The sequence below is a fragment of the Ciconia boyciana genome, chromosome 1 (genome assembly GCF_034638445.1).
Source record: "Ciconia boyciana chromosome 1, ASM3463844v1, whole genome shotgun sequence".
Taxonomy (NCBI): Eukaryota; Metazoa; Chordata; class Aves; order Ciconiiformes; family Ciconiidae; genus Ciconia; species Ciconia boyciana.
The window spans coordinates 200,795,284-200,822,340 of record NC_132934.1 but is presented as its reverse complement, the minus strand read 5'-3'; the positions used below and the strand labels follow the sequence as shown (position 1 = coordinate 200,822,340).

At 36.7% G+C, this 27,057-nt stretch overlaps 1 protein-coding gene across 1 annotated transcript in view; it reads left to right on the top strand.

Moving 5' to 3' along the window:
• Positions 1-27,057, top strand: part of PARP4 (poly(ADP-ribose) polymerase family member 4) — a 51,962-nt gene that overhangs the window by 4,527 nt on the left and 20,378 nt on the right. Inside the window, 22 exon segments of the mRNA XM_072857812.1 lie at positions 710-756; positions 759-838; positions 3,487-3,682; positions 5,141-5,264; positions 6,380-6,416; positions 6,418-6,459; positions 7,043-7,156; positions 7,950-8,057; positions 9,398-9,535; positions 11,585-11,723; positions 11,726-11,757; positions 13,727-13,772; positions 13,775-13,886; positions 16,516-16,653; positions 17,960-18,058; positions 18,266-18,449; positions 19,208-19,370; positions 19,899-20,023; positions 21,770-21,901; positions 22,126-22,210; positions 22,679-22,845; positions 25,935-25,981. Of these exon segments, the coding sequence (XP_072713913.1) occupies positions 717-756; positions 759-838; positions 3,487-3,682; positions 5,141-5,264; positions 6,380-6,416; positions 6,418-6,459; positions 7,043-7,156; positions 7,950-8,057; positions 9,398-9,535; positions 11,585-11,723; positions 11,726-11,757; positions 13,727-13,772; positions 13,775-13,886; positions 16,516-16,653; positions 17,960-18,058; positions 18,266-18,449; positions 19,208-19,370; positions 19,899-20,023; positions 21,770-21,901; positions 22,126-22,210; positions 22,679-22,845; positions 25,935-25,981 (2,348 nt within the window). The 5' untranslated portion in view covers positions 710-716.

The window sequence follows — 27,057 nt, the reverse complement described above, 5'->3', positions numbered from 1 at the left end:
GTTTTACAGACAAATTAGGTTGACACTGCTGAGAAGAGTAGTAGTCCCCTTACTTCCATCTCTTCCCTACCTCTCCATCACTTCCACTGCTACACTACTCCTTTTTGTAAATCTTTGTCATAGGCCAGAGGGTGAATTCAGTCAGAAAACAGATCTGGATTAAAACGAGCCTCTTGGTTTTGGGGGTTTTGTTGTTGTTGGGGTTTTTTTGCTGTGTTGGATTTAATCTGAATCAGTTTTCCAATGTTCTTTTTAAATGTTGTGGGGTGAGGTTTTTATGTTTACAGATTATAGATCAGTGAGTGGAAGCATGAAAAGCAGTTTACATTCTTGAAAAAGAGGGTTATTTTATAATGGCACTCTGTGAAAGGGGAACTGAAAGAGAGGTTGTTCCAGTTTAAATTAAGATATTTCCACATTACTAACAACGGGTATTAGCAGCAAGAGATCAAGACAAGAGTTTAGTAGTTAGTTCAAGCCATGGCTTCACTGAAAATGTAGGTCACACTAAATTTTCCACATAATTAAAAAAAAAAGAATAAAACTGATTAAGAGATGTTCTGAGTGGATCTGATCACCATGCTAATAAAATGGGATTTGTTTTGGAACTTGTTAGAGTTGCAAAGGATATATTTGGTGAGAGACTACTTAGGTGGGAATGAAAGTTTGCTCAGCCAAAAACAAAAAAAATTATTTTCTCTTTTAACAGGAGGGCAATGGTAATCTTTGCAAACTGTGTGTTCGTTATTAAAGTTAAATAGCCATTCAGGAGAAGAGCAGGCTGAAAGCATGCATACAAGAAAATGGTGGAGTAGTTAATTTTGTGCTTAATCATAAGGTAAGTTCCAGATTTATTTCTGAGATCTCAGTAGGAAAATATCAAGTGGTGTAAGTGTTGTAGAGTGTTAATCTTGCCACATGTAGAGAAATAAGAACTGTAGAGATTATGTCTCTGTTCAATATTTAAACGGAAATATTCAGTTTACATTTTTAATGCATCTGGCTCTGTAGTACTGAAATGTCACATAAAAAATCAAGAGTAATATTCTCCCTCCACAAAAGAACCAGGGAGGTTTTTTCCCTGGATACAATTGCCATGCTGTTTTTCTTCTCTCATCATCAGAGAGGGGAAACTCTGAATAAGGAGGTGCATCACTGAATTGGGTTTTGGTTATGTTATTGTTAATGCAAGTATTTGATTACAGAGTGAGGAAAAGATGGTTGTAGAGTTAGAAGTCTGTGATATTGCAGTTTTTTATTTAAATACAGCTTTTTATTTTGAATATATATTGAACACGCAGCATGGATAAATCAAGGAGCCTGTTTGCATGACATGCACAGCAATGAAATCAGTGGGCTGCATCTATGCTGGTACATTACATGCCTAGGAATGCTCGCAGGGCCTGGGGCCAGCTGGCATGGCTTGGCCCACACCTATACTAGTGAGCTCTCTTGGTCCTCAGGACTGAGTGTTCATATCCAGACTGCCTGATGGGAATGGTCATGGTGATGATCTGTCTCCCAAACCATGCCTGGAAACTGGGAGGATGTGAGTTGGCAGAAGGTAGAAGTGTGCTGAGGAACATGCTAATGCCTTAACAATATAAGTATTCACATGCCAGTGACAGGGAGTTATCTAACATTATCTAACTTAATAGTGAAGGCATAATACCTGACATTTATTTCCTCCTTGCCATAGCTAGTAATTACAGCAATAATATTGTCATATTAGAGTGCTTACTTCTAATCCACCTTGGGGAGAAGGTAATGCATTGTATTATTATTTCAATTTTTTGTTTTCTCTGTATACAGTTTTTTAATTTTGAGAATAATATGATTAAATAAGTTAATTTCTCCCTCTCACTCTTGTGTAACGTTTCCTAATATAACATTGGGTGAATTACTTTAAATCCTACTATTATATATAGCTCCCATAGGTGATTGCCATTTTACAAACACCAAAAATTGTATACGCTGTCCTCAAGAGTCTGCAGTTTAAATTGTGCATAACATAAGATGTTGACATTGAAGGAAAAAGGAAGGAATGTGTGAAGAAAAGGAATGATGCAGGTACATTATCATCTTGTTCAGAGCCCAGTAGTTTTCTAGTGACTCTGACAATGCGTATCTGTTTAGGAGAGCAAGTGAAGAATTGAAGAATAACATACCAAGGTCTAGCAAGAGTATTCCAAAGACGTGATAGATTTCTTTGCGCTGTAAATTCAACATCTTCCAAGATGTGTTGACACATGTCTTTGTGGTGGCTGTGATCTTGTAAAGAAGCAATGGGTGGACAATAATTAAGGCTCACGTTTATCTCATCAAAGTGCTGATCTCCAGATGTGATTTGGGGGAAAAAGTCAAGGAAATTGCCTCATAAAAACAATAAGCTTTAAAAAAAGCTCTACTAAAAATAATTTAATTATTGAACATAGTAAATGAACTAAGAGTTAATGCAGTACAAATATGTATTAATTCAAATCTGTATTTTTGAATCATCTTTATAAATACAGTGGGAAGAGACATATTTCAATACCTAAAATTTGTGAGCTCTAGGATGCTAAGAACAGCTAACAAGTGACCAATGTGTTCAGGGTAAATCTTACCCAAGCTTCAGAAGTTACGTTATGATTCAAGATTAAGAAGAACCTCAGAACAGATCTGGACTCAGTGCTGCTGTATCAGGGAGGAGCTCTTATTTTTTAAAGCTGTACTTTTGTCATATGTGACAAATAAAAGAAAATGCATTTATCATCCTGTTTCCAAGTAAAGTAGATCTAATTTCATTCTGATATAATAACCTTTAATTTATCTGTGTCCATCAGTTCTTGCATGCTTAATGTTAACTGTTCGAAGTGCAAAATCTGCTGCCTCTTACTTATGACCATTTTATTTGATTTGACTTCTCTAAATGTTTTTATTTCGTCCTAACTATGCAGAAAGTTTTAACTTTCAGCATATATATGATTCCAGTAAAACAATGTATGATTCTTGATAAGGCTATCAAAGCATATTATGATTATTCAGCATTCTGCCTAGCTTTTGTTTGTTTGTTTGTTTGTTTGTTTTACCACTCTTACCAAATAGCTTTGGGTTTGTACCATGTTGGCCACAACAGAACTTGGCCCATTACTGGACCTCCTATGTGCTGCTAAAAGCTCAACAGAACATTAGGCACCTGGTCAGCTCCATGTCTTTGTAGTCACTGTAGAAAAGTGGACACACTCTGAAGATATCCATATTTTAGGTGAGCTGAACTGTCACATGAAAGAGTCCTGCTCTCTCTGCTGTCTATGGATGAAGTGCAGAGGTACCATGTTTCTAAATTAGATGTTTCAATTAAAATATGGTCCAAAAAGGTTGTCTGTTTCTAAATGTTTCCTTTGGAATCTAGGACTGTACCAGTATGAATTGCGAATAAACAGTATTTGGATTAATATTGTAGTTATGTGTGCACAGCAACTGTAATTGTAACCTGTCTTTCAGACTACATATGTTCTTGTGGATACTGCTGATGTCCTCAGCTGTCATGATCTAAAAAATATTCAGAAGTATCAGCTCCCTGTTTTATGTGCAGATTTCATTTGGAAATCAGTTGAAAAGGGGAAGCTTTTAGAGATTGATGCATATAAGGTTAATAAATTACAAGATGACACTTCTGATGAAAGGCCAGCCAGACAGGGTAGGTATAATTGACATAGTTTATTCATCTATCAGTAACTTCAGGAAAGAATGTTTTAGAAGATGAATATTTAGAATCAGCTTTTAAGAAATTGGGAACCATGGAAACTGGCAATAAAATTGATTAAAAAATTAGATTTTTTTTCAGAAAATAAATATTATTTCCATTCTGTGGAGTGTTTCCATTGATTTTTTTTTTTTTCTTTTAATGAAACTTCAAATAAGACTTTAAGTTGGAAGTGTGGATAAAATATTAAAAATAACAAAAAAGCTACTCCAGTGACTGTCTTTATTTGACTCCACTGGAAAAAAAATTACAGTAACCTGGAAGTTTTAGTTAATTTCAACAGAATGCAGTGGGTCTTCAATGCCTTTGTATCAGAAAGTATTATGTTTTGAAGTCAAAATTATGAGAAAATAAGATAGCTAGAAAATAAGATAGCCCAGGTGAACATGGGCTAGAAATATTTAATGCAACATAATTACCACAGAAGAACTTCAAGCATTCCAATACGTAACATGGTTCAGATGAAAACAACTATAACTCTGTGTAGAAGGAAAAAAGATAAATGTTCATTTTAATGCTGTGAGACAAGCCAAAGAACGTGAAAAAAGAGATGAGAAAGATAATTCTATTTAATGTGTACAGTAGGCAAAAATTTATCATCCTGAAAGTTATTAGTGTTTTAATTCTCTTTTTTTTTTTCTTCCTAGTAACTATGGTTTTTATTTCCTTTTACTTTTGCATCTCTTGCATTTCACTGGGTGCTAGTCTTTCCTTTCAATATTTTTAAAAGTAATTGCTTGTGACATAATACATTTTATTTTATGAACGTTCTCATGTCATGAATCAGTACAATTTTCAGAACTATATGTAAGAATGAGAATCAGGACCCCTGCATTTGTATGTTTGCTGTGTCATTGAGTCTGTTGGACAAATCTGATTTTGCACAGCAGAGGCCGTGGGCATGCATGGCTGAAGCTGGGTAGATCCATTCAGTAGCAATCCTAAGTAGTTTTAAGCTAAAAGTAAAACTTAATTCATACACTGTATCTATACAACTTAAAAAAAAAAAAAGAAAAAGCGCAAACCAAACCAACAAACAAAAACCTGCAAAACCAGCATGAGCCATGGAGGAATAGTTCTCAGGCTTTAAGGTCAAGTGGCACAGTGTAGCTCTCAGCTACGTGCCCTAATTCTTTTTCCCCTTCCTGTCACAGAAGTCAGGGTGGCAAAGTGCCTGGAGCACTGGCATAGCGTGGGGAGGTACTAATTCTAGCAGTGAGGCAGCTGGGGCAGTTGCACTTCAATACTTGACTCCGTATCCTGCTAGTTACATGGCTGAATAAAATGTGACCTTAGAAGCTGTTAACTTCTTTCAATGTGTAAAATTATTTTTATTAACTATTCATCAGTTAATTTAGAGAAATTAGAAGTAAATAAATGTTTTGATTGCAGATGTGGAAGACCTGTCATCTGCTGAAAATAAAAATGCCACAAAGAAAAATGAAAACAATGATTCCAACCTTACTGTTATTGAAGACAGTGAGAGAAGAATTGAGTCCAAAGTGGGGAATCTTAGGTAAAATAAAATAAAATAAAAAATATATTTTGATACATCTATGTTGATATTTCTATAAATTGAAAAAAAAACAAACCAAAACAAAAAAAAATGCTTCCCAATCTGTTTCAGTGACTTCTGGAGATAGCTCTCATTATCTTAATAATGCAGTGGAAGATAAAATTATTCTTTCTTCATTTTCTATATTCTGTGTGAATGAATTTATAATGGCTTTTTTTTTTTTAAACCTTCAGATCTGACTGTGGAAATTGATTTTACATTTTTCCATCTCAGTGTACACCTACAGTCTAGCTCCCTAATACATGCAAAGCTTCTACCAACTCAGCAGGCATTAGTATGGCTCAAGCTTTATTATTTTCTGCTTGGAGCTCTGTTTATCCTCTCAATTTTTTTCTTTTTTTTGTTCATGTGGGTTTTTGCAATACAGTCCCTTTCATTGTTTTTAGAAGTGCTGAGCATATCTTTCTCCCATGAAAATTCTTGGGAGAGCTGAAAATCAAGATAACTGAGACTGCTCTTAGTTGATAGGGAAGCAGTATTGTGATAACTGTTTCTAATTATTGAGTTAAAGGAACAAAACCAGCTCCAACATTCTTAAATCTATTAACAAAATTCAGCTTTCACTTTTAGAGACTGCTGTTCAGTCAGAGCATAGGTATTTAGTTACTCTGTTGCAACGTACTAGAAGCTACACTTGGTCTAAAAGTCCTGATGCTGAAGAATATGAGGACGTGTATATATCCTAATGTGAAAGTCAGGAATAAGGGAGGAATTAGCCTCGGACAGCACAGGTAGCTGACTAAGCTATTAAAAAATTAACACCTAACCAGGCAATGAAAATACATTTATTGTGTTGCCTCCATAGTTTTTCTAAAGAATGAAGATTGAAATCTGGTCTTCATCTTCAGGTTCACATTAGACATTCTGCCCTGTTAGTGCAGCAGCTTGTCCGAGTGGGATTTCATTTCTCAAAACTTTCTTTGCTGTTATTTTGCTGCTGAAAAATAGATTTTTTTTTTCTTACATTAGTTCTTACTTTAGTATGATGTTGCAGGCTATTACAGTACAGTATTTACTAGGCATATGTGATTTTAATTACTCTGATTCCATTCCAGATTATACAGTGAAAATGATCAAGATACTTCTTTTTTCCCCTCAAGATTTTGAAGTTGCAAAATACAGTGTCCTTGAAAAAGTAAGCCTTTCTGTTACTGTGAGAGAATGTAGGAGAATCAGTAGATGAATAAAAGGTTTACGTTTTTATACACATCGACAGTAACTCTTCTATGTTACCATGTACTGCAATGCAAAGAGGAGTATTGAAAAATACTTTAATGCTTTCTGTCTTTCAGTGCAGCCTAATTCTACCCAAATAAAACTTTTCTATTATCACTGTAGTGTTCTCACCAAAGTATTACAGTAGAATAATATGTTTGCTTCTGGCAAGATATATGTTATCATGGCTGTTATGTGTTAAATCTAATTTTAATAAAAAAGTTTAAAATTTAAAATCTTTCAAAACACAAAAATGATGGAAATGTACAGCAATCAGTACAGTGAAGCCCTGAGAGGAGCTTCTGCTTGTTACTATGATACAAATAATGAATAGTTCTGCTTCTTTTCTTAGCCAGTCTTAGTGTGTGGTTCTAAATGGGGTGAAAAAATAAGTAGGACAAGGGGTAGGATAATGGTGCAATATCATGTGAATGAAACGTACTTAAGCAATATATATATATATAAATTGGGGGTCGGGGGGCTTTATTTATCTCTCCATTTAGGTTAACTCCAAGGAAAGCAAAGACTTTGTAGTTATTGAATTACAGCATTCCCAAGAGCATTACAAGTTTCCGTTCCGACTATATGCACACTTCAGTGCATCAAATGGAACAAAGGTATGAACCAGTCATTGATACTACCTGTTTGTTTCTTTATGCATGTTGAACATACCTGTTCCAGAGAGCTTCAGATGTTTTTCTTTCTTATTTGCAGGCTAATCCTTAGATATAGGTAGTAGGAGGTCATTCTGTTAAGCTTCATCATAAAAAGTTTGATTTATAGTTGGCTCCTCTACTCTGTGTGTTTGTTTACAGCTTGCTCAAAATAATTGTTTTGGGACTTGGCAGCAACACAGCGTGGTCCTGGGTGCACCTGCCTCATACTCATATATTTTCCTGGCAATATCTGAACAGTATAATGACATGTTTACATGCTGAAATGCTATAGCAAGTGATATTTTGGACATACTATTGAGAGACAGAAAAGCTTGTCTTGAGGGCAGCCTAAATGTATTTCTCAAGCATACAAGTTAGGTATGCACTCTGGTGTAGCACTTGCAGTCTGTGTCATTGTAACAACATTAGATACAAGTCAAAGAAGCTGTATCGGGGATGAATTTTAAATAGTTCAATTGATAGAACAAGTTATTCCAGCATGCATTTAGATGAACCTATCTTGTCACTGTGAGGTTTGTATATGGAGCCCTGTGCTTGTTCTTCATGTCCCATGAATCCTTGTGAAAGCACTGCCTTGCTGGAAGCCTGTTAAATCACAACCCAGAAGTTAAGTGTGGATTGTCAGCTGTTAGAGCAGTGTCTGGTGAAATTTATTACATCTCTGTATAGTTTCTTCAACTAACTTTACTCTTTCAATTTACAGAATAATAATTCGTAACTAATACTGCTGAAGAAATAAAAGTACGAGACTTTTATTGCAGACTTGAAGAGCCAGGATTTCCTGCTCCGAGAAACTTTTCCACCAGAAGCAGAATCTTTAGCTTCTACAAAATTGCAAAAGGCGTATGCAACTTGCATGTTTACACTTTTCTGTCCTTAATGATTTGTTTTAGTTTCCAATTTTCTGAATGTGGTAAACATTGTCTGGATTACAGTGATACAGCCATAGGTTAAGGGAAACTCTTTATATGTAAATGTTTTGGAATTTTTTTTTTTTAATATTGGGTGAATGTTCCCAGTACTTAAACACATTAAAAGCAAATGTATCCATATTCGTTATAGTGGGTTTTTTTCTCAGTAGATGCATTATCAACTAATGTGATACCTAAAGTGATGTGCTAACATAGCAAACAGAGTTGTTGTGCGACTTTGTTGGATTATTCTGCACACTATGCAGATGTCACAGGCTTGATTTAGATCACGATGGAATTAGTAACAGGACTCCCCCCAATGGCAATAGCAGTTGGATTCTGCTCCCTACTCTTCAGGCAATGTTCTACTGCTATTTAAAATCGTTATAGTGTGACAGAAATTTTTTTCCCATTTATGTTCTCACTGTACTTTATCTACTTCTCTCTTCCACCATGGTTAGCTTCTATTACAGGGCACAACTGGCATATAGATTATATCCAGCAATGTTGGAAGGCCCCCATATGTCCTCTAGTGATCTCAGAAGCTGTGTGGTTGATGCCATACAAACAAGTAATGTAGAATGTCCAAACTTGTGTGAGAATTGTTCAATGGCATCAAGTTTAATGGCAGCTTCTGGAGCTGTAGAACAGTAAGAAAAAGTTCAAGGAAATGCTTTAACAATGTTCCTCAGAAGAACATGAAAAAATCTGTTTTCACAACTCTCTTTTATGTATGAATTGCACTGATTTTCATGGCCTCTCTGTTCTCCTATAGCTTTGCTGCTCCAATTTTTTATTTTCACAGGAATAATGTCTTTCCCACCGAGCTTTCTGAACTAGAGATCTAGTGTCACCTGTTAGAGATGTTATAAAACACTGGCCATTTTGAACCATCTGTTCTTTTACCAGATTTGCGAAAAAGGAAATGGCTGGGGTGTGCAGACTATTTTGTCCATGTACCTGATAGTACAATATACTGATAAAGATATCAAGCAAGTCAACTTCTGTCTTCTCCAAGACTTTATGTCTCATTTTTCAAGAGAGGTCGTGGTCATCTGGCCTGCCATGCTCTCCACTTGAAAGAATTTGTAAAAGCAAACCTTCCCTTCAGTTCGATGGGGCTGAAGAAATTATACTAAGCTTGAATGCGCATTGCGCACTGTATTGTTTATGGGAATAGGAGAGTTTAATTATCTGTGTAAGAACTTCACTGCATCTTTGCATGACTTGCATCTTTGTCTTTTCACTGAGTTGTGTTTATTTTCTACAGTTAGTTCTAGAAGAAGCCATCCATTCAAGTGCTATACGTCAGGAAATTAGTGATTTTGTGGAATTGATCTGGGCAGAAGCTATTGGCCACCTGGATAGTTTACTATTTGAATCGGTAAACATCATAAGCGTAAATGATGTAAGTTAATTGTTTTTACTCTGTGAGGATGAATACGTAAATGTTGTTAGAAGTAATTTTTTCCCAGCAAACATGTCTGTTGTGTTTCAGATTGGGATTGGTAATTACACTTTTGATCCTCCTGCACTTCAACAAATCCATGCTTCAGAAATTTTTATCTCAAATTTTACTTTAGAATCATGACACTAAAAAGATGCTGTACTCCCTAGGGCAGATGGCTGTCTTTTCCATTTTACAGCAATTTACACAATCCTTATGGGAGGATCCCTTCCATGAGATGAGTGAAGTCACATAAGAAGATAGTCATAGAAGGCAGTGCATAATAGCAGATTACTGTCTCCTACCAGTATGTTTCAACCATACTTCAGTCAGCCATTCTCTCGTAATGGAAAAATAGTTTTAATTGTAGTCCCTGTCTGCATTATCAGATGACACATGTAATTAACACACAGCTACTCTTGAAGGCCTTTGGATATTACAGCTGTTATTAAGAGTAACTGCCTATCCACCCCTTTGTTAAGTTTATGGCTCATTTAATACCACTTTCCCACATACCTCGATTCTTTTGCTTTGCTCCCTAGACATTTAAGAGGATGTTTATTCACGTAATTTAAGTTCATATAACTTAACAAATAGCCAAAAAAATGACTGTTTAAGATGAGAGTTTTGTTCATCTCTGTTATCACTGAAGGCAAAATTACCTGAAGATTATGTTGGTTTTAAATTGGAAGAGCTTTGCCAGTAGAAAGTCCCCAATTCTGTAATGACTTTGCTCTAATCTTATTACATGAAACTCACTTTTGATGCTCTTTAATTGATGTATTGTAGAAGAATATTCCTTTCACTTTTTGAGTGGAAATAATACACATTTATGTAGGTTCTGGTGAGTAAGTAGTACATTAGTAATATTGTATACATGTACTCAGAGACAGTAGTGATTGCATTGCATAAATCAGCAAAGACATAGGGAATGCTGTTTGTGGTAAATGCATTTTATGAGGTGCAATTGTTTGGATATTAAGATTCCTAACATATTTCAGGTAGGTGAAATTTGATAAATATTTGATAAATAATGTTCAATCATTGGTATCTTTTGCAAGAGCTGAACCATAGACCTAAAAGATTCTGTATCTCAGTGCATCAATCTGTAAGAATATGATAAAACTGTTTTCACTAACTCTTCCCACTATAACTAATTCGCAAGAGAAAGAGAAACAGCATTTGTATTGAAAGAAAAAAAAATCATCTCTGGATTTTTGAAACACAATAATTAATAAGTGGGTTGCTGTTCAGTTAGATTAACCCTCCATTTCTTTCCCAAAGGCATTTGTGAGACAGAGACCAGTCTTGGATCAATATTGAACTGCAGTAAGACATTGCTATGCAGCCTCTAATGTCAACGTTTTACTAGCTGTTGCCTGTGGTTCATGTAAGTTAAAAAGCATTTTGCCTTTTTCTCCTGCCTTGAGAAGACAAAATAATATAGAGTATTCTGTGAAAAATTTCCAATTGAGAAGGACTATACAGATACAAGCAAATCTATATCCTGTCTGTCTGGACAAACTGTCTAAAATTAATCATTACTTTCATTTCATCTGTAGGTTGCACTTTATAAATAGGACTTCTACTCTGCTTTATGTATTTTAGGATGAACTAGTGCACTTAGACATTTAGTAAGAAATTTATTCTCTACTTTCTGTTATTTCATCAGTGCATTAAAGCTGACAATACAAATCGACAAGATGTTAAAGAACATTATCTTTCAATCTGATTCATATTTCATTTTATTTCAGGGAGATTATTTTACTGTCTCTTAGCTCTGCTTGAGGCACTTTGCAAGTAGCCCAGTATAAGGGCAGAATAATATCCAGCTTTTAAATACTGTTTCTGTATCCTAGCTGCAAGAAAATATTTTGTGCATATTGCACTAACAAGAGTTAAAGTTTTATTTCAGTGTGGAATTAAATGATCCATTTTCAGTAGTTATTGCTTTGTGCTCTTTCTGCAATTTTGCGATAGCTTTCAGTTTAATAATCTCTTCTTTTAAAGGTGAGCAAAGCAGAAGGTATTTTACTCCAAGTAAAGAATGCACTGGATGAGGGAGCTGGCGAGGTGGCACTACAGGAGATGATGATGGAATTCTATCAAGTAATACATCACAAAACTGAAGTAGACTATAAAGTTTCCAAAAGCTGTTATCTAGAAAACAGGACCTGTGTCAGGTAACTTTTCCAGATTGCTACTAAGCCCTTATCTGCACTGTGCTACACCAGTTTTGAACATGCTCACTAGATAAATTGACAGATAAATTACACAGCTAGTCACAGGCTGTCAGTTTAAAAAAATAATTTATTGGAATCTTATGAATAGACTAATGCTTATGGAGGGAATTCAGTGTTTTTGAACAGGAAGACCAGTTGCTGTCCAGATGGTGACAGGAGTTTCCATTGCAATCATTATTGTGATGGCATCTTCAGCTGAATCAAATGAGAATCACGGAACTGTTGTTATCATCCAGCTGACCCCAGCAACTACTCCAGCACATACATAATCAGTTTCTAAATCTATGTACAGCTTGGTCTGTTCCTACTTCTACAGCACAAACTGTTTGGGGGAGTTCCCTGGACTGCCTGGATTGTTAGTGCAAGAAGTTAGTCAGCACATTTAAACAGATAACATCTTTCAGTTTGTCTAAGCACAGCTGGCCTGCCTAGGGCAATCTCCAAGGTTCTCCCTCATAGCTCCCTCTCGGCTCCTGTGTTACTTAGTCAGTTCCTTCAGTTTTAAGCTGTCTAGGAGTTCAGTCAATTGGGAGTTCCGTTACTCTGCTGCAAGTCAGTCCATTGTCTCATCTTTGCAGAAACTAGCTGGGAAATTCTCAGCCTGCTGGGGGGATTGCTGACGAGGTGTGCTGAGCGTGCATGAAGATGCAGCCCTTGCGCCCAGCACCAAGGGCTGGCTGTTCTGTAAGGGCAGGTGGTGGGGCTGGGGGTGAAAGTGAGCAAAGCCAGGGCAGTTACGCCACTGGCAGTGGCTCTAGTCCCACGGTACCCAAATAAGAAGAGCAGAGCAGGTGACAGTGACTGCTGGTGATAGCAGCCAGGGCCAGTCCAGATTGCCTCCTCATTATAGCTTATCTGGCAGGTCCAAGGTCAAACTGGGAACTTGAGTCCACAGGATCTGGGTCAGAACCAGGGAGGTGGGAAGTTGCATGCAGCCATATTAGCAGCATAGCTCAGCCAAGAGACCAAGGGCAAGAGCCTAAGCTCAAAGGCATCTCTTGCACAAAGGAGGGGCAGGAATCTCCTGAGTCTTCTCACAGCTCTCTTTCAAGGCTCCACAGCTGCACTGTCAAAGCTGGCCCTGAGCCCAAGCAGCCAGGCCCTCTGGAGAGGCAAGAGGCAGTCAGAGCTCTGACAGCTACATCACTCTTGTAACTATAGAGCAAATTCAAATTTCCTCCTTGTATTGTGATTATAATGTAAATTCCATAGATTCTGCCAGAGATACCTCTTTCTTTTGGCAAAGGATATCCAGAAGTCAGTCTTCTGTAAGTTACAAAATATAAAGGGGGAGAGGTATAGGGAAGGAGGCTCCTTACTGTTCTAAAAGAAGAAATGTTAATAGTGCCTTTAACCTTGGAAATCTTTTGATAATTAAAACCTTTTGATGTTTCTGATATAAAAAAATTGCTATGTCTCAAAAAGCTTTCCCATGGCTTAGTGAAGTGTAACATTACAATCTTTTCAAAGTTAGATGTCCTTCTTTCTCCTGATCTGAGAAAATTACATGGGTACCTTGTGCTACTGCCCTAGCTGGATAGTGACCTCAGGGACAAAATGACAGTTTCTAACAAGTAAGAATTGCCTCATAAGCCAGATCAAAATGGTAACCAAGCACAAATACTGGTTTGTGGAGCTGTTATGAGCAGGCTCCATCCAAAGCTTGATTTGGAGTTGTACAGAAGCAGTTTAACACTATTTTTCATATACCTTGTTCTTCTGAATTGTTTTCATGGGATTCTACAGCTGTTTGCTCTTGTTCCAAACTGTATCTAACAAGTGGAAATGTTCTTTTGAGTATTCCATTTCATTGTTACTACGCTGTAACTTTATATAATTCAGTCTGGTTTGCATGTTTCCTTAATTCAAATGTAACAAGTATTCATAAATTTCTGTCTGTATTTTCTAGCTAATCAGAGACATGCTTAATATACATGAAACAAATATGTCATGCCCAAACCATCATCTTTGGCCAAATACCGGGCTCTGAGGTGCAAAGTGGAAGCTGTTGACTCAACTAGTTATGAATTTCTCAATGTTGAACAACAAGTGTTAAAAAACAATTACAGGTGAGTGTTTAATGGTTACACAATGATTCCAGTAAAATTCAAGGTATAGTGCACAAAATACCTCTAAAGAGGACTGAATTATTAGGTTCTGTTACAGTGCAGTGTTGATTGCACTAATGGGATTGCAGAGCTGGCATATTTACCATAAGCTATACTAGAACAAAATGGAGGTAAATTTAAAAAAACCTGAAAATGATAATATTGTCAATTTGGGGGGGAGGGGGGGGAGTGTTCTGTTTTTCTTTTTTTAATTGTGAAGAGCTGTCTATTTATACGAGCTATTAAAATAAAATATATGGGGTCTAGACTTGTTTACTCAGATTCTCAGTATTTATTTCCAGGCATTTTATAAAATAACTGGAAAGTAAACATAAAAGTAAAATTTTGGGTTCTGCTGAGTAAAACAAATATTTTTTTTCTGTGTGAATAAACTTGATGGGAATGGGAGGAAATACCTGGTCACCTTTTGATTATGTACAGAACTTGCCATCCCTTTCTAGTTAACTTTCAATTGTGTGAAAAAGATGTATTTCTAGGAAGTTATTCTGCAGATTTGCCTATAATTCTATTTAATGTTCTTGACGTTGGCCTCTAACTGGGCACCCTGTCTCTTTGGTTAACAAAATTAAAAAATGGGTAAATATGGAGAAATTAAAGAGAAGATGGTTCTAGAAATGGAATAATCAATGGTTAGACCATTAATACAGAGAAGAATGAAGTGGGCTTCGATTATACATATATAGTCACTCCAAGTTTGTTTTTACTGAGTTAAAAAAAACAGTAAATATGCTGTTAAGCAGCTAAGTTCTAAACCTACCTAGCAACAACTAGTTACTGAGTGGTTATACCTAATGTATATTGCTCAAGTGTGGAAGGAACACGCAAACTTCTGTTTGTCTTCAGCAAAGTTTAGTAGTTGACTTTCACTTGACATTTTGCCTAAATTTTTAAGTCATTTAAAATTAATAGAACAATGGTTTATGTGACTCAGTTCCACTGTACGGTTCTTTGTGAGAGAAACAATTGAGTAAAGTTTTGGGAAATTTGCTGTTACTTGAACCCCCGGGACTGCTCTTTGTAGATAGCAGTTATTTATGTTGGGGCCTATATACTAATTCATAAACTAACTAATTATCATGACAGGGTTTTCCCACAAAACTTTGACTCTACTCTTATACAATAGATAAGCATAATGACATTGCAAGAATTGGAGCATATTTATTCCCTTTCAGTCTCTGCATTTGCAATCTTAGTTTTTAATCTAAAAACAATTTTAAAAATCTTCAACTGCAGTAGAAGCATGCTGAAAGATTAGGGTTCAAGTAAGGTTCTTAAAAACAAAAAGGAAAGGAAAAAAAACCCAGAAACAAACAAAACAAACAAAAAACCCCCCCTTCATATAAAAAACTTCACATAGCAGCTTCATAAATTAGGACATAATATGTCTCTAATCCTCAACAAAAGAAACCACACAGTTTGAGTAAAGTGTTCAAAATTACAAAAGAGGCTAGGTCCTATTTACCAATATTATTTTAGGAATCTTGAACCATTGAATCTTGAAAGCATAAAGGTCTGATTTGTAAACAGGGCTTTATGCTTTTACTTTCCAGGTACTACCTACTTTCAGTATCTAAATCTAAAATTGTGATCCTTAAGTCCTCTTCTCAGTTACTTTGTAAATCTGGAGGTTCCTCACTGATTGACAGTTGGGAATCCTAGAATCCTAAAATTATGTTCTGGGTATTTCAGAGGGTATCACTGTCTTTACACCGTGAAGCAACTCAGTCCTTAGTCCAGAGTCTGTCATCTGAGGAAGTATGTTCCGAGCATGTGTACACAGACTGCTTAAGCAGAGGGACGGTGGTAGGCACACTATTCTCCACTCAGACCTTTACACAGTAGCTAAGTAGAGCATTCAGCTGGCAAGGATAAAGGTAAGAAGGTAAAGAGAGAATCTGAATTTTTTGTTTTGTTTAATCACAAGAAGGGAAGGACAAGAATCTTGGCGACAGCTCTGTCCTGTAACTACTGTATGTAAAATGCATCAATCTTGCTGGAGGTGGGGTTGCAACCCAAGTTTTCCTCCTCTCAAGTGTATTTCTTAATTGGGAAGTCTTTCTTAATTGGGAGTTACTGCCTCCAGATAGCCTGGACTGGGATGCTAAGATATTTGTAGTTCAGCCAAGACAGTGAGGTCTCTCAGTATTCTCAGTAAAATAATTTTTAGTACAAGATAAATTTGCTGGCAATAATGTATATACTTACAGACTCTGAGCTGCATAGAGTTATATGGGGTTTTGCATGTCACATTGAATTTAGATCGCAAAATGTCAAATAAGATAATTTCATATGACTTTAGGCATGAAAACACATTTTCAGTTTCTCCCTAAAAGACTAACTAGGTCTTGAACTTAGCCATTAAGTTTTTAATGTCTCTGGTGATTGTTCTCTTATGCTCTTTTTTTCTTTAATAATTGCCACTCAAATTGCTAACAACAACAACAAAAAAAAAAGTCAAAGTTGAACCTTACTTTGAGATTTAGAATAAGACTATCTTTTGGCAGTGTATTGATCTTAAATGTACTTTCTAAGTCATGAGATCTCAAAGCTAATTTCAAATTTCTTGCAGTGACTGTCCAGTGAGAATTTTACGAGTGTATAGGGTTGGCAGAATAACTGAAACAGCAGAATTTCTGAGCAGTCTTGGAAACATTCAGTCCTTATTCCATGCATCATCTGTGCGCAACTTCATGGGAATTCTTTCCAGGTAAAAATTTACATTCCCTTTTTTGTGATATTGAATCGGGCTTAACTATATTCTTAAATGTATTTTGACTTTTTTTTTTTTTTAATGAAGCTCTTTTGCATTATGCTTAACCTAATTTTTACTGTTAACATTTATATGAACAGCCATATACTTCTACAGACCTCTGGAAGGAAAATCAATCGTTTGTAATGATAAATTTAATTACTCGCCAGGTAGATTAGACTTTAGATGCAGCTATTTGGATATGATGGTGAGGAGTTTGGTTTAAATCCAGATGAAAGATGACAAAATGGAGAGAGTAGGAGAGTAATGGCTGTGTGGAAAATTAATTCTGTTTTGAGCAAGAATTGCATTGACAATGTCCTTATTCCACTTCTATACATTATTTCTCCACGACTACTTTATTTGGCATATTTTTAGATTATCATAATTTCCTGGAATAACAGAATATCTAGTTACATGACTCAATACCATGGATTCACTCAGGCATAGTAATAATGCTAAAATAATATAACCTCTAGTAGCCTGACATATTTAAATCCTCATCATAGCATGTATGCAGTGAATACCAGCCACTGAAAATTTAAGGATATTTTTAAAAACATGTCTGATACATAACACTATCAGAATTAAAATACCTCAGAAGTCATATTAGCATTCTGTTTTCCTCATGCTGCAGATTTTAATTGTAAGTTACAAAACTGTTGAACTTACTTAAATATTGTGTCTTTTTACATTCTTTATATAAAAAATGTTTTCTGTGGGCATCGATTGGTATTAAATCAGATGTTTCATAAACAGTCTAAGGATGGTATCTCTACACTTAATAGGTTTGGAAAAGTTTGGAAGATTGGAAAATTTTCAAAGTATCCATTCCCCAGCATTCTACCATTAAAACTCATACTTTCCTTTTGTTAGATACAAAAATTTCATACAGTTTTTTGAAATTGAATACAGCCCAGTTGCTACAAATGTAGAACTACTTATCTAATAACCAAAAAATTATTCTGAATGTTTGGCAATGAATCTGGAAAATGTGTTGTTTTCCTGCTAAATGAAGAAAAGCTTAACAGTCTTTATTGCTTGTGTAAGCGGTGTCTTGGTGATTAATATGGAGATTTAATTTTTTGGGATTTAATTTTTTTTATGAATAGACTTTATCTTCCTTGAGTGTCTATGGGTGGTTTCTGTAAAGTGTATTTATTTAATCCTCTGTGGTTCGTAATTGCACAATGTGTATTAGCCCACATGGTATACGCAAAAGTATTTTGTACTTCATTCATTGTGTGACCTTCTTTTTCTCTAGAGGACTCCTAATGCCAAAAGTGGTTGTTGAAGATCATGGCCTGGAAAGAACTGACATTGGGAATCTGGGCAGTGGCATTTACTTCAGTGATTCTGTTAGGTCCGAATAATGACAATATCTCTATCCTTTGTGTGTTCTTTTTACTTTTCAAATTAAGTAGATATAATGCTTAATACTTTTAAGGTAGTTTAATTATAAAGTTTATGCCTGTCCATCTGTTCAGAAGTACTTGTGTATCCTTAAACTCCTATGATGTTTACATTAATATAAATTTTAATAAAATGTGTATGAACTTTCTTTATATAGCACCAGTATTAAGTATTCTTCACCCAGTGAAACGGATGGAGCCCAGCTCCTGGCAGTTTGTGACGTGGCACTTGGATCCTGCTTAGATTTGTATGAACAACATTATTTGTTAAATAATGCACCATCAGGTTATGACAGTGTGCATGGAGTCCGTAAAACAGCAGACATCTCTTCAGACTTTGAGGTACTGATCCTGCAGTATTGGGCACTTGAAAAGGCACCAAATTTTGGATTTATTACACCACTGATAGATAACAGAATGAATGTAACCTGCATTTCAGTTCAGAGACTAAATCACTAGACAGTAATGTGTAAAATCACTTTTGTCTGTCTTGCAGCCTGTAAAGTGCATATAAAACTTCTAAGCCTCTAAATTGCTATTTGTAGAGAATTCTTGCAAAAAAACAATACTTAAAAGAAAGGTGTAAATATTATATTTTATTATAACTGAATCATCATATAAATATCTGGTCTGTGATATATAAATTGTTCTTTGGAAGCAATATTCTACTTCATACGGAATAAGAAATTGCTGCTATGGAAGGTTAATTGTTTTGTAAATGAATCCAGCTAATAAAAATCCGTGTCCTTACAAGTTGGTACTCTAAGGCAGGGATGATGGCTGTAGTGGCACACTAACAGATACAGTTGCTCTCTAGATATCCACCAGTTTTTTACTTTTTTTGGTTTTGGTTATTTTGAGGAATGATTGTGCTTTATGGAGAAGAGGAAATACAAGGAGTGTGGAGAATATAAAGAAGATAAGAGATGCAAGTGGTAGTGATACAGAGAGATTAGGGGAGTGAAAATAAAAGCTGTCATTCTTATTATTTTTCAAAAATTATGTGTCATTTAGGTTTACCTCTTAATCAATTTGCATTGTTTTCAATATTATCTACAGCTTTGTTTTTATTGTAAAATACCTTTCTTTGTTTCTACCAGGATGATGAATTTGTTGTGTATAAAACCTGTGAGGTTAAAATTAGATATGTTGTTAAGTTTTGCCTTCCTGAAGATCAAATAAAACCATTTCAGCCTGCAATTGGGGTGGAACTGGAGCAAGATAACAATGAACCAGAGTTACAATGTCATTTACAGCATGACAGTAAGAAATGTTTTCTGTTTGTATATTGGCTTGCTTCCAGAGTTTCCTAAATACTTATCAGAACCCTTTTTAGCATACTTGTATGAAGATAACATAATTTGTATCTTATTTGTGGATGTTACCAAATTAGTGATTACCATGTGGCATCTGTGTAGCATGCTTAATAGATTTCCTATAGGCATAATTACCAACAGCAGTTGCAAGTCCTTGTGTCACAGTGTGTTTCAAGAGAAGCACAAGAAGCACTTTTGCATAAATCATCAGATGGTCTTTAAATAATTCAAATGCAAGGTTCTAAACAAAGACCTTGTAAGACCTTAAAGAACTATAATGAACTCATGATCCCTTAGACAGCAATACAGCTCAGCTATACTACACAAGGATTTATAAGAGAAACCAAGTGTTACTTTTGTGTTGTGAATTGCATAAATAAACATGGGCTGTTGATATAGGATTAGTTTCAATCATCTTTCCCGAATGTATATTTCAAAAAATATCTTTTTAATCTTTTGTAAACTCTTTGTTTAGGTTATGCATTACCAAATACAAATAGTTCGAATCCTGTAAAAACTGGTCTTCAGGACAGATTGGGAAATCCTGTCCCTCTGGAAGGTGTTTATATCAAGGCGAGGATAATAGACTTTGTAGCGCAGGTAGAGTATGCTATTTATTGTCCTTTTCCATAACTCAGCCCTGAAAAATTAATCTGTTTGTTAAATAGTGTTTTAGTCAAAATGCTATTTAGTGTTTAGTTAATTGCAAAAAAAGGGGGAATTCAGTCTCTAAATGAAGGAAAGTCCTAAAACTGAGTGGAAACAGTTTTTATTCTTAGAGATATGTAGTCAAACAAATGCCAAAAGCTCTTTGGAGAGTGAAAGGCTTGACTTTATTTTTAAGTCTGTTTTCTGCCTATGCATAATCAAGTCACCGTTGTAGAGAAACTTTCTGCAGTAGTGTACGCATTCTGTTCCCTTTAAAAGACCTTCTTGGTGATCTGTTTGCAGCTGAATTATAAACCAGTAAGAAATACCTAGGATGATTAAAGGTTTATGGAAATGTGTTTGTGTTTTGGTTTTGACTTTCGTTAGACAACCTAAATTAGCTATCACAAGTAAAATACCAATCAATACAAAAGAACTTGCTATTCTACCCTGAAAATTAGCTAATAAAATTTAGCTAAGCAGGCTAAAATAAGGACCCACCTTTTTTTTAGTACATATGCCCTAAGAACACATTCTGTCAAGTCACAGGTCTTTTCCAGTCCTGGGGCATAATTCCACAATCTCCTCCCCCTTCAACTGCATCCAGCCTGAAGCAGTCTTGATCATGCTAAAGCTATGGCTTTGCTGAATTCTGTCACATGTGTGTCTCTCCACAAGAATCTGTATTCAAGGGTTTCCAGTGTCAAAGTAGCTTCATAAAAGTAAATAAAGTTTCTTATATTTTGTTACTAAAGCTTAAAAAAGAAAGCAGGGGAAAACAGGAGAGAAAAGGGTTTGAAAGAAGTGTCTGCAAATGAGTCTGTGCTTAAACTATTCTGACATTCACAACTGTTGTCTGATCAGTCTGATTTCTTTGAACAGCCTGATTCCTGTCCTTCTCATGAGGGATTGTTGGGGGTGGGAGGAGAGGTGTTTGGGTTTGGTTTGGTTTTTGTCTGGTTTCCTGTGGCATGAATTACTATCCAGTGGCATCTGTTCTATGACCTAGTCCATCAAAGCAGAAAACAGTGTATAGGCTGAGGTACAGAACATAAACCAGAAATGATCAGATGGTAAAGGACAATAAGAATGGCAGCAAAGGGGAATGAGGAATTGCTAGAGTTTTGTTATGACACACAGTAAGTAAACAGAAGACCAGATGTGAGAAGAAAGTCAGATGCAATCTGCCACCTCAGAAACAGAAATTCTGTCATTAGAAGATGTATACTCTACATACAGAAGTAACATAGGCTTTTCCAAACAACCCTTTTAGTATATTGTAAAAACAGACCAATATTTTGTGGACGTTTACTCTTCCTTCTTGTGTAGTCCTTACTGGCTTGAAACTATTAAAGACATATTGCAATGGTGACTTCTTTTGTAGGCAATAGCTTGACAGCTCCAGCTCTGCCAGTATATCAGATAATGTTTAGAAGGTCATGGTTTACTCTTCTTCTGGAAGAGATTCAATTAATGATTTAGAGATTAAAAGTTCTACAGCTCCTTGCATGTTTCTGGAGATATCTATTTGTCAAGCACTGATGAATGTTATACCTTCATTTCTAAGGTACAAATAGAAGTTCCAGTTGTGACATGCCTATTGACGTTTTGTGGTGCAAAGTTATGCTGTTACACTTAAAGTATTGATGTTTTAATCACATTTTAACATTTCAGTTATGCAAAAAATATTCATTTCAGGTAGTAATGTTTCAGACCTACATCAATCAAAACAGTAAACCAACTGAAGCTAAATATGTCTTTCCTTTGGATGATAAAGCTGCTGTTTGTGGATTTGAAGCTTTTATCAATGGAAAACACGTCATTGCAGAGGTAAAATGTTATTGTACTTTGCCTTTGATGTAGCTCCTTCAGTCTTAAGATCTGAAAGCACTTAATTAGTGATTAAGATGTGCAACAGTAATTTTGGTTTCTCTCATGTCCTTTGTTGTTACCACTTGACTGGATTTCAAGGTAGTCATGACATTTAAGAGAATATTGGTTAAGTTTTTTGTCTATAGAGATGAAATGACTTATTTTGGAGCAATCTTTCATAGGTTAAAGAAAAGAAACAAGCACATAGGGAATATCGGAAAGCTATCAGTCAGAGTGATGGAGCTTATCTAATGGACCAGGATGCACTGGTATGTTGAATATTGTGGTTTAGTAAGTACTTGAAAATTTTGCATTTATCCAATTACAGATTCTTTGCTGAATCATGTCTTTGTTGGGAAACTCCTTTTTACTAGAATTTATTTGGACCATACATTTGATCATTTAAAAACAACTATTGTTTCTTTAAATATATGCTATGGCTTCAATAAAACAGCTATTTGTCTTTCAGGTGGTTTCTTTTTTTTTTGTAAAAGGTGAATTTATTTAGTTACTGTTGATCAGTTTTTGCCAGAAACTAAGGAATTATTGAAAGTTTGACATTTCATATCATAGTCCCATTTTTCCTTACACTTCACCAAAACCAAATAGTAGTTTCTATGTTACCATTTGGTTTCAGTGTGCCTAAACACCAATTAAATTATTGTTTCAGAAAACATAGGCTTTAATGTTGTCAATAAAGCTAGTTTATGGGTTTTTGTTGTTTTTTTTTTCTTTTTGATATTTTTGTAATAAGCATTGGAAACTTACCTCCAAATTTGACAGTTGTGATCAAAATCACCTGTATCACTGAACTGAGTTTTCAGCATGGTTGTATCACCTTTCATATACCTGCTTCTGTGTCACCATGGCAACAGGACAAAGCATTAAATGAAAACACGCAGGCTTGTTAAAATACAATCTTAAAATAGCAGCTTCTTGTTTTGAAGCAAAAGTTCTGTGCCTAGAGGATTGTAGTTGCACAAGAGGCTTCAGTAAGTTTGATTGTTTTCCTTTCCATTTCTTCTATTTTGTTAGAAGCTAATTTGTTTGTAACCATTCTTGTCATAAGGCAACGTGAACACAAACTTAGGAATGCTGTGATTGGTAGAAAGCCTCTAACTATTTATGAGGGTGTACTTGCTCCTGCAAGACTTAGAAAGTTGACTTGAGTTGGCACATGTTAGATCTCCTGCTTTGAGTTATCTGCTGTTTCTGTGCTGCTGTTCCTCCTTTGGCTTGCAAAGACATTGTATTATCTCCATCACGAAGCAGCAGCTGAGCATCTGCTGAACACTCTGCTATTATCCTTCTCTGCTTCAGGGACAAGGTTGCCCATCTGTTTCTCTGGATGCCCTTGATGGCTCCTGGATTCCCCAGGTGGGAGGGAAGGTCATCTCTATGTTTAAATGCTGTCAAAGAGCCAGAGATGATCCTTGTGGTCCTAGTCCCTGTGAGATCTTATAGCTGTATCGTACGTCTGACTGTTCAACAATCATGCCTTCTGCTTCAGAGCTGTATTATACTGAGTTGTGAAGTTCGCTGTGTCCTTGAGAGAGAAACATGCACACGTTCATCTCAATTTTAGCTACTATGATGCTCAGATTACAAAGCTATATGATTAAATGAAGTAAAGAGGGTTCCATGCAATCCCAACTTAGTGATACAATAAGAGAAAGGAGCTCCAGGGTGATAAAGATGTCAGGAATGACATATATTGAAGAGGCAGACAAAATCTTGAAGAGGCAGATGAAATACTCTCTAAGCAGCTGGGAGAAGTCTCACAATCGCTAGCCCTTGTTCTCGTGGGGGACTTCAATTTACCAGATGTCTGCTGGTAAGCAGACAATACAGCAGACAATACAGCAGAGAGGAAACAGTCCAGGAGGTTCCTGGAGTGTGTGGGAGATAACTTCCTGACATAGCTGGTGACAGCAGGCCAACTAGGGAAGGTGCCCCGCTGGACCTCTTGTTTGTGAACAGAGAAGGATTTGGGGGTGATGTGACGGTTGGAGGCTGCCTTGGGTATAGCGATCATGAAATGATAAGAGTTTTCAATTCTTGGAGAAGTAAGGAGGAGGGTCAGCAGAACTGCCACCTTCTGGAGGGCAGACTTTGGCCTGTTAAGGAAACTGGTTGAGAGAGTCCCTTGGGAGGCAGTCCTGAAGGGCAAAGGAGTCCAGGAAGGCTGGACATTCTTCAAGAGGGAAATCTTAAAGGCACAGGAGCAGGCCGTCCGCATGTGCCATAAGACAAGCTGCCAGGGAAGAAGACCAGCCTGGCTGAACAGAGAGCTTTGGCTGGAACTCAGGAAAAAAAGGAGAGTTTATGACCTTTGGAAGAAGGGGCAGGCCACTCAGGAGCACTACAAGGATGTCCTGAGGTTATGCAGGGAGAAAATTTAAAGGGCCAAAGCCCAACGAGAACTTAATCTGGCTACTGCCATAAAAGACAATAAAAATTGTGTCTATAAATACATTATCAACAAAAGGAGGGCTAAGGAGAATCTCCATCCTTTATTGGATGTGTGGGGGGAAACATAGTGACAAAGGATGAGGAAAAGGCTGAGGTACTTAATGCCTTTTTTGCTTCAGTCTTCAATAGTAAGACGAGTTGTTCTCTGGGTACCCAGCCCCCTGAGCTGGAAGACAGGGATGAGGAAAAGGATGAAGCCCCCAGAATCCAAGGGGAAATGGTTAGTGACCTGCTACACCACTTAGACACACACAAGTCTATGGGGCCTGATGAGATCCACCCAAGGGTACTGAGGGAGCTGGTGGAAGTGCTCACCAAGCCACTTTCCATCCTTTATCAGCAGTCCTGGCTAACTGGGGAGGTCCCAGTTGACTGGAGGTTAGCAAATGTGATGCCCATCTACAAGAAGGGCTGGAAGGAGGATCTGGGGAACTACAGGCCTGTCAGTCTGACTTTGGTGCCAGGGAAGGTTATGGAGCAGATCATCCTGAGTGCTATCATGCGGCACGTACAGGACAACGAGGTGATCAGGCCCAGTCAGCATGGGTTTATGAAAGGCAGGTCCTGCTTGACCAACCTGATCTCCTTCTGTGACAAGGAGACCCACTTAGTGGATGAGGGAAAGGCTGTTGGTGTTGTCTACCTAGACTTTAGTACAGCCTTTGACACTGTTTCCTGCAGCATTCTCCTGGAGAAACTGGCTGCTCATGGCTTGGACGGGCGTAGTCTTTGCTGGGTAAAGAACTGGCTGGATGACCAGGCCCAAAGAGTTGTGGCAAATGGAGTTAAATCCAGTTGGCAGCCGGTCACAAGTGGTGTTCCCCAGGGCTCAGTATTGGGGCCAGTTCTGTTTCATACCTTTATCAATGATCTGGATGAGGGCATTGAGTGCACCCTCAGTAAGTTTGCAGATGACACCAAGTTGGGCAGGACTGGCACTGGTGAGGCCGCACCTCGAATCCTGTGTTCAGTTTTGGGCCCCCCACTACAAGAGAGACATTGAGGTGCTGGAGTGTGTCCCTGAAGGGCAACAAAGCTGGTGAACGGTCTAGAGCAGAAGTCTGATGAGGAGCGTCTGAGGGAGCTGGGGTTGTTTAGCCTGGAGAAGAGGAGGCTGAGGGGGAGACCTTATTGCTCTCTACAACTACCTGAAAGGAAGTTGTAGCGAGGTGGATGTTGGTCTCTTCTCCCAACTAACAAGCGATAGGATGAGAAGAAATGGCCTCAAGTTGCACCAAGGTAGGTTTAGGTTGGGTATTAGGAAACGTTTATTCACGGAAAGGGTTGTGAAGCATTGGAACAGACTGCCCAGGGAAGCGGTTGAGTCACTATCCCTGGAGGTATTTAAAAGACACGTAGATGTGGTGCTTAGGGATATGGTTTAGTGGTGGACTTCTCAGTGTTAAGTTTATGGTTGGACTTGCTGATCTTAAAGGTCTTTTCCAACCTAAATTATTCTATGATTCTATGATACAAATATTTCATAACTGGTGCAGATAACAATTTTTTTTCTTTGTAGGATACAATAAAAAAGGTTTGTGTTAAATGAGTAAAACCACAGAAAAAGTAAGTTGCTTTCATTAATATTGTTATCTGCTTTATTTTATCAATAACTTAAATTATTAAATTAAAACATTTAAATTTAACTATTCATTTATATTTAACTTTCTTTCTATTTATATGGAATAATTGATGGTAAGTTGCATTATCAAGAAACTAGTTTAATTTCACCTTTCATGCTAATCTATTGTTATCCTTAAATAGGTAATATCATAGGGGAATAACTTTTAATTATTACACTCTTTTTCTTCACTAAATACTTCCCTTTGTTTCAGAAACATTTCTGTTACTAAGGTTTATCTATAAATTCCCAAGTCACAAAGCTTAATGAGACCATTGTCCTATTTTTTTTTCAATATCACTGCACTTAATATTTTAGCTTTTCTTTGCATTTGCATTTTAAATAATAATTTACAGTTATCTGAAACTGTGATGTTGCTGGTAAAGTAAGAGTTCTTGGAAACTGAGTATTTTAATTTTGTTTGCAGTAACATATCTGTGACAAAGGATGAGGAAAAGGCTGAGGTACTTAATGCCTTCTTTGCCTCAGTCTTTAATAGTAAGACCAGTTGTTCCCCAGGGAAGTGGTTGAGTCACCATCCCTGGAGGTATTTAAAAGACATTTGGATGAGGTGCTTATGGACATGGTGTAGTGGTGGTCCTGGTAGTGTTAGGTTACGGTTGGACTTGATGATCTTAAAGGTCTTTTCCAATCTGTACGATTCTGTGATTCTGTGATTCTGCATATGGCCGTTCTCAACCAGACTAACAAGCAATGCAGGTAGTAGTAGCAGTAAATGTGTCAAAAGTTAATGCTATTCATATTTCCATATTAAAAACCATGACAAGTGCTTTTCATGAGCACGTCCTAGTTTCTTCTCTGTTCTGTCTGCAAAGCAGGCACAAAACCACGTTGTAATTTTATAACATTATATTTAGTCTTGAAATAGTGTTTCCTATTATTAACTTGATTTTATTCAGCACAATTGCTACTGGTTAGTAGAAATACTGTACTGATCAGCTAAAGATTTGATGCTATTTCTGCCATATATCAGGAATAAATTAACAAGTTCCTACACTAC